The sequence below is a fragment of the Furipterus horrens genome, unplaced genomic scaffold, assembly GCF_987537825.1.
Source record: "Furipterus horrens unplaced genomic scaffold, mFurHor1.1.pri manual_scaffold_10, whole genome shotgun sequence".
NCBI lineage: Eukaryota > Metazoa > Chordata > Mammalia > Chiroptera > Furipteridae > Furipterus > Furipterus horrens.
In genome coordinates this window covers 95,110,959-95,123,912 of record NW_028327180.1, presented here as the reverse complement: position 1 = coordinate 95,123,912, position 12,954 = coordinate 95,110,959, and the positions used below count along the sequence as shown (strand labels likewise).

The following is a 12,954-nucleotide window of genomic DNA, read 5'->3' as shown; positions in this document are numbered from 1 at the left end:
GCCACACAGTTTGATACCTGACTGCTTTCTTTTATTTAATTACATTGTGTTCCAAATGAACCTAAACCATCATTTGGAGTTTAAGGCTTCCTTCATTACACGGATTGCCTTGGGACGCGGTGAGCGAGGGAGAATGTGGAGAAATCAACCAAAAATTATTGGCAGAAACACCAGGAAGGGTGTCTCGAGTGGGAAAACAGCCAAGTCTCCTGAGGGCTAAGCAGCGGGGGCCCTCAGGTTCCTCAGAATGTCACCTGCTTCTCCCTGACCCGCACATGCTGCGCTGGGCACCCATTAGGTGCTCCCCCAGGACTTCATGAATGAAGGAGCATGGCTGCCGTGGCGCAGGGGAAGCAGGCAGAGAGGTGTCAGCCCTAACATGCAAGCGGTGACACACGCGTGGCTCTCTGGTTTTTTTGTTTCTAACATCCATGTTGTTGCCACAGGCAGGCGGATCCTCACCGGGACATTCCTCCCCCACTCCCTGCTTTTCTCTCGCTCCCTGGGCTCTCCTTCTGTGGGGCGCATCATCCATGTGGGCCAACATGCTCCTCCTGCGAGGGTGAATGAAAGAGGGGGGGGCCCAGACGGCTGGGGTAACTCGTGAGGGTTAGCACCCTGCCTCCCCTTCTGGGGTCTTGGGCCCCCTTCCCTATCTGGTTGGTTGCCACCTCTCATACCCTCTTAGCGACTCCCTCCAAGAAGGCACATTGGAGAAACCACGGTAAAGGCATGAAGGTGTGGCATTAATGATTTTTAAGTGAATGTTTATGGAGTATCAACGCCATGTTAAGTGAAGTCCTCACAACAGACGCACATAGGTATCCCCGTTCCCAATTTACCGAGGGAAAGAACCAGACACTGAAGATACCTAACTTGCCAGAGGTCACCCAGCTTGCAATGGACAGAGGCTGGATTTGAACCCAGGCTTGTCAGACTCTGGAGCTCATGCATTTAATTCCTTCGCTGCACCTTTCCCCACACCAGCCCCGCCCTCCCGCCGCACAAAAACGACAAGAGTAAAGTATCACCAATGAGTGTTAATAGTTAGCAGAGAGGAAGATGTTACATTCTACAAACACCATGTGGGAGATTTTGAGAGCCGGAGTGGGTGTTGATGTGCAGTGTGTTTCAAGCTGTTTAATTCTGGGTGGATTGTTTTCTGTGTTAGGCAACTCTATGATATGATAACATTTCCTGTATCAGACCCCCAGAGAGAAGGTCTGCAAGTGAATGGCTACAGATCTTTCTTGGCCTCATTCAATAGAAATAAGAAGTTAAATCAGTTCACATTCAAAGTACGGTGAGAAATTGATAGCAACATGCTTAAGGGACCCAACCGGACTTGCCAGCATTCCCTGCATTAAGAGGCCAGAGCTAGTTTCTCTTACTGCCTCAGTATCTCCAATTGCTCTCCCTCTTCATGGGAATTGCAATCATCAGTGACATTGGGCTTCCTGAGCTCCCCTGCATCTAACACAAAGAAACAAGCTTGCTGCCTGCTGCCACCATGCTCTCTGCAAAGCCCAGGCCACCGGGGGCGTTGTGTTTCCTGTCTTTAGAGAGAGTGTGTTTGGGACTCAGCCATGTCACCTCTGACTGACAGCTTGCTAACTTGTTGGGATAAAATCAGGTACAAACGCTTCCTCTCAGCTTGGGAGGGGGTTATTTTATAATTGTTGGGGACCCCCCACCCCCTGGCTTTATTTCTAGACAACTAGACAGGGCTGTCTGGCAATTCCTTTTGAAGTTAAATCACAATCTAAAAACCAAAGAAGAAATGCAATTCACACTTAATCAGAGTCCACAGCTCCGCTTACAGCTTTAGACAGATGACCCTTCTGGGCCAAGTTCTAACCAACTTCATTGCTAATTTGACCAGGTGCTGCTGTGGCTACACTTGAAATGTGTGGCCCAGGAGTCTCATCAATTTTAATTTTTTTAGGAACAGCAGTGATGTGGGGCTTTCTGTCTCTGGCACGCGGGTTAACCCTTCCTTTCTCTGGGGCTGGCAGGCTGTCGTTTCTGGAATATGTGGTTGGGTCTGCATGGTGCTGGGTGATTAGAGCAATCAGCCTCAAAGAGCCGAGCCAGAAACTGCTGGAGACTGGGTGTCTGGAGGATGTGGGAGCAGTTCACTCTCCATTCCTCCTGTGACACAATTATTAGAAGGGTGGGAGATCGCCGGGGTCCTTATTTGCAGTTGAGCTGGCTACAAATGGAACTAACCCTTAACGTAAATGAGGAGGAATAAGGAGGTTTTCATAAAGAGCTGGTTGTGAAGATAATAGGGATCCTACCTGAGTCCAAATTGGGGTTCGGAGCCAGGCTGTGTGGGAAGAACTGTGAGCACCCTCCACGAGCCCCGGGTGTATGGAGAGTGTCTGAGGGCAGGGGAGGTAAGGAGACGTGAAGGACCCTGTGGGGTCTGTCCTGGGGCCCAGACCTGGGACAAACCCTGCACGTGTGTGAGAGGAGCTAGAGATAGAAAGTGGAAGGCAGTTTTCTCACAGACGCATGGACCAGCTGAGAAAGCGGCCCAGCAGGGGGACCGTGGCATTCTCTCCTTCGCTGTGCAAATTCAGCAGGACTTCAGCAGAGTGGGTGCTAAGGGTGCTGGCTCCACACCCCTGGCATGGACCCTGGGAGGTATGTAGGGCCCCCCTGAAGTGAATTTTGTAGGCAGCAAGCTTCAATGAGGACACCAAGCTTGAAGAATCTGAATAGGCTAAACATGAGCACGTGAGATACCGCTGGGAACTTAGGACCATGGGGGTGAGAGTCGGGAGCGGGCTTTGCAGTTGAGTTGAGCCACGGCTCAGGTCCCCCGCCGGTCTCATTCTGACTAATTTCCCAGGCCACGTGGAAGAGTATCTCTCTCTCTCTGCTGAATGAACCTCCTCCCTCGACACGTGTTGACCAAGAGGACTCAAGCACCTCGGCAATGATCGGGGCCTAGAAAGAGGGTACCACCATGAACCACGGAATGAGGTCCTCTGTGGAGAACTCTGTGGTGAGAGCTGCCACAAAAGACTGAGCAGGCTCCTTAAGGATCTTCATAACAGTAATACAACCCACGGGCTGGTGGCTTTCCATTACTTTGCAGATGTTGCTTCTACCATTGAGGACCAAAAAGGGCTCCCCCTTAGTGATTATGATAAAAATATGTTTTGAAAAACAAACACTTGGCCCTGGCTGGTGTGGCTCAGTGGATTGCGTGCCGGCCTACAGGTCACAGGTTCAATTCCCTGTCAGGGCATGTGCCTGGGTTGCAATCCGGGTCCCCGTTTGGGGGAGTGGGGGATGTCTCGCTCCCTCTCTTTCTCCCTCCCTTCCCCTATCTCTGAAAATAAATAAATAAAATTTAACAAAACCTTAGAAAAACACTTGACTTAAAACTAGGGATATTTTTTAATTAGAAGAAAGATTAACTAAATGCATTTTCTCTTGTAATTTAATCCATTCTAATGATCCTGAGAATGTTGATGATGAAATACTCCGCTTTCTCCTCGCCGCTGTTTGGGGCGCTTTCTTTATTACCTATGGAAGGCAAGGCTTAGAGATGATCGATGAGATGGTGAACTTCCGGGGGTCTGATTATGATGATGTGCAGAAATGCGCAGAGGAAGGATGCCGAGGAGAACAAGAAACTTCGACTTGGACTGGCGGGTTTTCACAACGACGACACCCTATTTTCAAAAAGTCATCAAGGCCAGCCTTTTCAAAAGAGCCTTGAAATAGGATGCTGTCAAGGCAGTGGTTTGGTCTGAGATTGAACCCCATTAGGCAGGCGACTTGGGAGGAAGTGCAAAATCTCTTCCTTAACATGAACATCTGGGGTTCTCTGTGTGGTTCCTGATAACCCAGGCGGTGAGTCAGGGAATTGCCAAGACTCCCCAGAGGTTGCCCACGGGTCTTGCTCCAAGGAGTCAAGCAACTGCAGCTTGGGAGGAAGGAGGATAATTGCGAAGTTTATTGGGCTGAATAGGGACAGACGATCAGTGAGTTTGGTCTCCAAAGGGCAGGTGTGCTGCTCAGCAGAAGCTCCTGGGTGAGTCCTTGTGCACAGCACCACTGCAGATGTAATTTTGGCACCCAGCGTCCTGAGCAATGGGATGGAGTGAGAAAAGGAGAGACCAGGACCAGGTGTTTTAAGAGACGCTGACCTGGTAGCATCCTCAAAAGTGAGAAATATCAGCTTCTCTCTTAAAGGAGATCAGTATCCTTTTTACTTCTCAAGAACATGTCCATGGTCCTTACTTTGAGAAACACTGGCATGAAAAAACTGAAATTTTATCCTATTCAATAATAACAGAATTCCCAAACGACTGCATCCCCCCAAAAGTTTTAAAAGCTGTACTTATCATAAAAATGAACCTCGGAATTAAAAACAAGTCTTCAGAGACCTATTGGCTTCCCCAGAATATGTCCAAGAGGTCTAGTTTGAGAAATTCTAGTTGAAAGTAGCAAACCCTGATTTCACAATAAGCCTCTATTAACATAAGGATATTAAGCTATTTGATTCCATGTATAATTGGGATGTTTGGTAAAATAAGCAGGTTTAATTATAGCTAAGAGAGGCAGTTTCTGTTTCTCTGTAAGAACTTGCTTAGGGAATGAATCATGGGCAGGTGTTATTCTTGACATGCAACTAACTGCTGGATGGATCGGAGGCAGGTATGAGAAAGGGAGGTTGAAGGTAATAGAACTGTCATAATGAGAAGTATATTTTGATAATCCTTCCTTGCCCTTTAATTTCTTCCATTGGTACAAGATAATGATGGTCATGATTGGGGATGATGATGACGATGATGATGATATTAACTCAAGGTAGGTAGCTTTAGTACTCTCATTTTACAGACAAAGAAACTGAGGCACACAAACATCAGGGAACCCGCTAGGATGTGATCTCAGGTAGACTGACACAGAAGCCTCTGTCTTAGGTACGTCATAATCACGCCAACATTGTCCTGAGTCCCAGAAAAGTGGCTACAGACAGATAGACTCCTGCTTTAACACCACCTCCTTCTATTAATACAAACAAATACAAGTGGAGAAAGTGGAGTCTGATTATCCAGACTATGTAAAAATGGTTTTCAAGGCACAAAATGATTCCCTCGGTACACTGGATGTAAGCTGGAGCTGAGATGAACAGACAGACTAATAACAAAGCACCACTGACTATTCTCAGTGAGTCAACAACATGTCACCGGCTGAGCCAGCGTGCTGCCGAATCTACCCCTTTAAGGTACAGTGCATATCATGGAGCCCAGCTGGAAACACTCCCTGCCCCTTACAGAAGAAAGGTTGGATTGTGCTAGAACAGCCCAGTCATGATTTTGCTATAAAATCCTGGACATGGACAGGTCGTTAGAGATCATCTCATCCATGTGTGTTTTAAATTCAATTACATATTGCATCCATAATATTTGCAATATCTGCACTTTTATTTACTTAATATTTTTCTTTACATTTACTCAGGCCTAACATTGCTGCCTTCTTGTGCCATGTCCCTCAGCAATAATACCGGTATAATCACGAGTGTGATGAACTGGTTACAGATTTTCTTCATACTTATTTTTAAAAGCCCTACATAAGTTATCCAATAACTTATACTCGTCCATTCACAAAAAACAACTCATGTTTGTGGCCCAAACTTTGGAAAGCAATTATGTGGCGCAACCCCCTCCTTTGCCCCAGAGGCCAGTAAGTTCGGGAGACCCCTCCAAGGGCAGCCAGAATATTTGCAGCAGAGTCAAGCCTAGAACACAGGTATCTCCATCCTCCATCAACCTGTTCTTCATGACGCCGTGATGACCAGATAGCCAGCGACCAGAAAATGCCCATCGAGAGTATCTAAGGGAGCCCAGATCCCTAGGGCCCACTGGGCTTTCCTTTCCTTGACACGTCATGTCTTGAGGGGATGTTGTGCGATCTAGAATCATAGGCTTGGACGTGACAGCTCACTGCACATATGAGGACAGCGCATCCCATATTTTCAACAGCTCTTCTCTTACAGGTTTTCCTTTCTTTGGGGTCTGGAATCTTCCTCATGCTAACTCTCTCCCATGGGTTTTCTGTTTTTAGTTCTTTGTCTTGGCAAAGCCAGTAACACCTCATATCAAGCTTTTTACTCTTTGGGTCTGTCACTGAGGGCTACAAGTTAGTATATCGACAGGGTCCTCTGGCACATTAAGGGGACGGTATGACAAATGCTCCAAGTTATTTCCATCCCACAAGACTAAGACACAGAGCCTTCGTTCCCTGTGTTTTTTTATGGGAGCTCATTACATGGGTAGATACTACAAAGTCACACAGGACGCATTACAAAAATGTTTCCATTTAGACTCCAGAATGGCAGAGCTGGAAAGTTAGACCCAGCTCTGTGTCTACCTAGTCTGTGCCCCAGCTGACGCTGAACGCCCCTCTTCAACATCTAGACCAAGAAAGCAAACACTTTCCGCGAAGAGAATCTCACTCCTTGTGAGCTGGTTTTTCCTTTTCACTTGTTTGCAGTGAGGTGACTATGTATTCCTGTAACTTCTACTTCCGGGTCCTTGTTCTGGGTTTGGGTAGGGGACCTGTACAGACTGCCTGACCCAGACTCAAAGAGAACTTCTAGGCACGTGACAATGGCTGACTTTCGACAAGAAGGCTCACATTTTGGCCAAACTGTAGGCGGTGGGGGAAGCAGCAGTGGAATATCCTTTGTGCTTTGCTAAGAGGTTGTCCATAATTTTTAACATGAAAGGCCATCATTTTAGGTTTTCATGTTAAAAACAATAATGAAGCTCCCAGGACAGGCTCCGAGTAAGAACCCCCAGAGGAAGGGGTTTAGTTAACCAATGAGAGAGTTGGCGGCGTCCACAGCCCTGGTGGTAGGACGGGTCCACAGTGGCCAATTTCATCTCAACTTAATGTCATTGTAGAGTCGTGAAAGCTCAAATATGTTCAAGGAGCATCGCTACAAGAAAAGAGTTTCCGTAACATGGACTGAAGCTGGAATGAGATGCAGAAGCAGCTGCATCCAGTCTGAAGTCGGTTAATTTTGACAGCCGCGTTCTCCCCAGCCTGTTCCCTGTGGTTGGGCAGCTCTCTCCCTCTCGGACGGTGACCTGTCTACTTGTGATGACAAGTACTTAATCAGCACATCCGGTTATCGCACGGCTGGTTTTACCTTGGGGAAAGTTTGATTTTCCTTATGAACATCACAAGAACCTATTTCTTTTCCCCAACCAGTGAAAGGGGAAAAATAGAAGGGCCCCAGGGTGACAGGGGATAAAGAAAACTGTCCTGACTTGTGGCACATGGACAAGTCACTCAGCCCCACTTGATTCTAGGAATAGTGTCCTCATGATTCTGAGAAGCACCTGGAGGTCATGACCACATAGACAAAATAAGCTGGACTAGCCATGACAGACATTGCTCACTACCCAGATACCCAACAGTTCACCCACGCTCGGTGCCTGGTTTTGGTGGATTTATTCTATGGGTGTGTTAGGTTGTATTATTCAGAATGGATGTCTGGAGGTAGCAACAATCCTCAATTAGCATTTAGCTTCTTTCCTTGCGTTCACCAGCAACACGAATGTTGGCTTCTGCCTATTATTACCCAACTATTCTGCTCACAAAACACGCTAATGTCTACACTATTTCTTTATAATATGAGACGTTCATCTGAGTTTACTGTAGTTGATAGTGATCTTTTGCCTGTTCTATGGTTCCTTTATGCCCTGGTGCTATAACCTTGGGTGGCCTTCTGAAGTTAACACGGGCTGCTGGTGGTAGTGGCAGATTATAGAAGAAAAAAAACAAACCCAATTGAGAATCATTTCTAAAGAATAAAACTACTCTAACCACACCAGGTGCCCTCTGATTTATTCATGAGAAAATGCAGCCCATCCAAATAATGTTAACACAATATATTGCAAAGCTATACATGCATTGTGTTTGATCTGGATTCAAAGCACATTTCTTATCAATGTAATTCTATAAATTTTAGTCATACCTTGCACTTAACTTGTTAGAAAGAGGTACTATAAGAATCATGGCTTGGTAGAATCCAGGCTACCAGTAAGTAAACTGTAATGGTTAACATTGAAATGGTCTAGCTTATATTTAAATCTTTTTGCCCTGGCTGGTGTGGCTCTGTGGATTGAGCACCAGCCTGTGAACCAAAGGGTCACTGGTTTGATTCCCAGTCAGAGCACATGCCGGGGTTGTGGGCCAGGTCCTCAGTTGGGGGTGCGTCAGAGGCAGCCACACGCTGATGTTTCTCTCCCTCTTTTTCTCCTTCCCTTCCCCTCTCTCTAAAAATAAATAAAATCTTTTAAAAAAACCTAAAAGATAAATCGTTAGCTACAGATACTAAATTTCCAAATATAAAACATATAATTTTGCTGGAAAAATTCTGGAAGTGCATTAGGGTAGATCCTGGTGACTCTCCCTGATTGTGTTAGAAGCCTGTGTTTTGTCCCCACTCGTCTACCCAACTAGCATCTTGCTTCCTTCAGCAAAATAAATGTGATCCACACGTGCTGATGGGAATTATTCAGTTGGCTATATGCAATGAACGACCCTATGCAAACTGTCTCCCCTGACCTTCTGAAAACAGGCTGCAGACAACCCACGTACCCCAGTGTTCGGCCTTAGCCCAAATCCCCCAATATGCTGTTGTCAGACTCACTGTCCCTTTATTCTTATTTACTCTGTATTTTGAAAATACAGCATTTGAAGCTCTGCTTGGAAAGGATCAAAGAGCCTCTCTTTCCTTTCTGACTGTCAGTATTCCCGAGGTGGAGGACTGATTCTGGGCTTGTAAATTGTGGCATTTCCTTAAAATGAACCGACAGGAGAGTCTGCTCAAAACAGAAGATGAAAGCTCCATGAACAGCTCTGGAGCCAGAGGCGGAGAAGCAAGCTTATGCACGTACAAGCATCTCTAGATTCTGAATAGCAAGTCTCACTGACCAAGGGATGTCCAGCCATTTTTTCTTTTTTTGTTTTCTTAGCAAACCCCAGGAAACAACAATGAGGAGACAGCATCCATCCTACCAATGAGACCAGAGAGCTCTAATTTCTCACACGAGAAGACTTCGGCGATAACGATCTTTGTAAGTTACATAGCACGAAACTCAGCAAGTCACGAGCGATTGTTGTTCTGTACAGGAGACTCTCCTCATTTTGGGAGCGGGGCTCGGCATACGAATGGGCATTTTCTGTGTGTCTCTCAAGGCCTCGTATCCTAGCGCACAGAGATGTGAAACTGAGCCAAACACTTCCAGCAGCAGAAACAGCCTTCTCCCATTCATCTCACCCAGAGGGCGAGCTGGAGGGAAACATGTCCCGTGTTCTCCTGGTGGCTATACTGTGGCCCTTTTCTACTGAGACTCACGTTCTCATCCGCCCATCTCATCCCCAAAGGCTGCAGAGACACTTCAGCTCAACTGTAGTTTTCTCTCCACTCCACGTGGCGATGGGCGAACCTTCTCCCTTCCTCTTGGCCTCTGACTTCCTTCCCACCCAACTGGGGTCCTTCTCCTGATGCAAATGCTGACCCATTTTCTCCTTCCTCTCCATTGAGAATTGTGCACCTCTCTAGCTCAGGGTTGGCCATTTTTTTTTTTTCCTCTGAAGGGCCAGATAACAAGAGGCTTTGTGGACCACAAGGTCTCCTGATTATTCAACGCCAAGACCCAATGTAGAAGCTGAAAGCACATGGGCAGTTGGGTGTGGCTCTTCTGCTAATAACAATTGTTTATCGACACGGAATTTGAATTTCATACAATTATCACTTGCAAGGAAATAATTTAAAAATTTTTTTTCAACCCTTACCCAATATAAAAACTATTCTTAGCTCATAAGCCACAGAACAACAGGCAGCAGGCCAGACTTGGCCCCGCAGGCTGAGGTTTTCCAAACTCTGCTCTGATCCATCTGGGCTGCCCTCCTGTGAGCTATTCCCAGGCTACAGATGGGTGGGAGGGAGGAGAGAGCCAGCAGGCAGCGCTGCGGGGCTCTGAGCCCTCGGCAGATGTGGGAAGGGGAGAGCCAAGGGGAGGTGAAGCTGGAGAGAGAGAAAGGAGGGTGTTCTACTTAAGGGTTATTGGCGGGCAAGAGCTCTTTTGTGGGGTGAGACTGGGGGCAATGGAGGTGTGGGAAAGGCGAAAGTACTTAAATCACAGTGGGCATGCAAAAACACATCAAGAGAAACATCCCCGCCAGTGGAAGCTATTAGCGAGAGTTTTAAACTGTCTTGGTAGTGGGCTGCGTGCATCCCTCCCTTGAAAGCCTTCTGAATTCTCCCCCGGGCTCTGCAGGGAACTGGAGATGAAAGCAGCTGCAGTGGGGAGCAGGGTCTGGCGCATCATTGAGAGATTGCAAAAACAATTCACTGCCAACCGGCTGTCCCGGCAGGGTCCCAGTGCCACGGTTGTGGCCCAGATTGGCATGCTGCCCCTTGGATGTCCAATTAGATGGAACCTGGGGAAGTCTAATGCAGAGTGCACTTTATCTCTGCGTCAGCCCTCAAATGAACAGCATGGGAAACTGAGGCTGATCTCACGAGTCAGCGCTGGAGAAGCTCCGTACCCCCGTCTCTCATTCCAGGTAGACGATCTATGAGTAGTGTTTCAGGGCTAGGACAGAGGGGTGGGCCCCCAATTTGATGGCCAGCTGCGGGCAAGTCAGTAGTTTGCAGACATCTCTGAATGTTTCATGCAAGCAAGTGAATTAGCCAGCTTGGCATGAAATGAATCCCAGACCTGACCTGATTAGACAGCAAATCTGAGAACTGGAGGTAAAGTGGAGGTAATCCCGACTGTCTGAGAGATGTGGCTTCCACCTCCTCAATTAAAGGGAAAATTGGCTACGTTCAGTCCAGTCTCGTCCCACTGCAAACCACAATAATGACTAAATACAAACAAACTAAAAACCTGAAGACACTGGAGAACTGTCACTTCTCAACAAAGAAAGGGCCCTTTAAAAAACATTTTCACTCAAGAAGCTCACAAAGAGGTGGCTGAGTGAGAATGACATGGGACCAGAGGAGGAGACATCGATGATGGTGGCAGTGACAGGGACGGTCTGGAGCCCAAGGAGGAAGCCTAGTCTCGGGACAGTAAGAGGATGCTCAAACCTACTACAGTGGCACTTGACTCCCCGCGACACCTGGGAGTCCTGCCTGCATCCAGCCTTGCCTAAAATAAGTGAGTTTAACTGTTGCCAGCGAGCAGCGGTCCCGTGACCCAGCCAGCTGGGAGAACATTGAAAAAGGGGCAACCTGCAGACCGCAGCCCGTTGGGAGCTTGAGTCCTCCGGTCCCTGGCAATTTCCCATGCGTGTACATTTCTCCCTCCGCAAGATCAGGGATTTGGATGGATTTTCTTATTCGGCCCCCACCCTCCCAATCTGGAATTCTGGAAAGGAAAAGCCTTTTCCAGTGGGGGAATCTCGCTTTTTCCCTTTGCCGTGCCCTTGGCGGTTTGGAGGGGCAGCAAGAATGGTGGGGAGCACTCATGCCCCTGAAGGAGCAGCCGGTGGCAACGCACGACCATCACTATCGATCTACGATTTATGAAAATAAAGCAATATGTGCCTGTTTCGGTGCCTGCCGTTTGCCTACCAATGGTGCAGTGTTCACCATTCCAGCCCTCTCGGCATTCACATTTGCCATCTTTACAGGTCCCGTGCTCAGTGCAGCGGGGGTGGCACACGCGCTGGTCACAAGCGGCGCCTGTCCAGCCCTCTTCACAGCGGCAGGCTCCCCCGATGCAGACGCCGTGAGTGCCACAGTCTACTGGGCACACTTCTGGAAGAAAAACAACGATTACCGCTCAACAGCGCAGCCGGCGAAACCCCCCACGGGGGGCCAGAGCCCGTGCGTGGCCCGGGTCCCTGGAGCGGGCCCCACGGCCCGGCGCTCTGTCATCTTGGGAGGCCTTTCTCTCCACTGGCTGGGGACTAATTCATTGTTACGTCTTATCTGGAGCAGGGGTTCTCTGGACCAGGAGCATTGCTGTCACCTGGGAACCTGTCAGAAACGCCAATTCTTGTGCCTCCGTTGGACCTCCAGAGCTAGAAGCTCTGGGAGCGGGGCTTGGGGATGTGTGTTAAGAAGTTGTCCAGTTGGCTCTGATGTGTGCGTGCTTGAGTGTGAGAGACTGTTTTAGAGCTCGAGGCCACCGCAGTAGCAGCTCTGACAGGGGCCACCTGGTTTGGCAAAGTCACCCGGGAGGTGCCCCCTGGGAGAAGATACCTGTGAATCCTAACTCCCCAGCCAGCTGGGGTATTTCCCCACCTTGAGAGCCTGCACTGACCAAAGGCCAGCGGGGGGAACTCACAGCTCCTTCCCCACGATGACACAGACCCGCACCTTGGTGGCAATGGTGACCGCTGCGTGGACACGGTTACTTTCTCAAAGGAGCTCAAAGTCTTTTGTGGTTGGGGAGGAGACAGACAGACAGATACGCACTCTCTGGCGTTCCAGATCTTTCATGCGAGGACAACCATGTGCCAGACATTCATCCTTGCGACAGACTGCTGAGGGAGATGGGGTCCTTCAGGCCCCGGGCAGGGTGGCGGGGGGTTCCCAGAGCAGGAGGGAGGGCCAGTGACTCAGTCAAAGTCACATAGCACCTCATTAGCACAGTGGGGCCTTGCTTCCAGGGCTCCCCTCCCCCTATTCCCTGCAGAGTTCAGCCTGGACCACCAGCCCTGGAGTTGAAGCCGGAGTCAAGTGGCTTCCGAAATAGCCCATTTTAACCGACTCTTTTTTCTTTTTTTCTTTTTGCACCGACACACTCATTTCTTTCCCATTGTAGGCAAAGCCTCACATATATTCCCTTCTGGAGGACTGTGGCAATCTGACAGCTGACTCACTACCCGGAGTAAGGGGGCGGAATGACGGTCCCTTGCTTGGACAGACACCTGTCAAGCGTGAGGGGAGCCATCCTC

General features: G+C 48.5%; 1 protein-coding gene across 1 annotated transcript in view; it reads right to left on the bottom strand.

Moving 5' to 3' along the window:
- Window positions 1–12,954, bottom strand: part of LOC150000980 (teneurin-2) — a 612,383-nt gene that overhangs the window by 105,860 nt on the left and 493,569 nt on the right. The window contains exon 11 of the mRNA XM_090288551.1: window positions 11,624–11,809. Coding sequence (XP_090144677.1) covers window positions 11,624–11,809 — 186 coding nt within the window. The remainder of the gene's footprint in view (window positions 1–11,623; window positions 11,810–12,954) is intronic.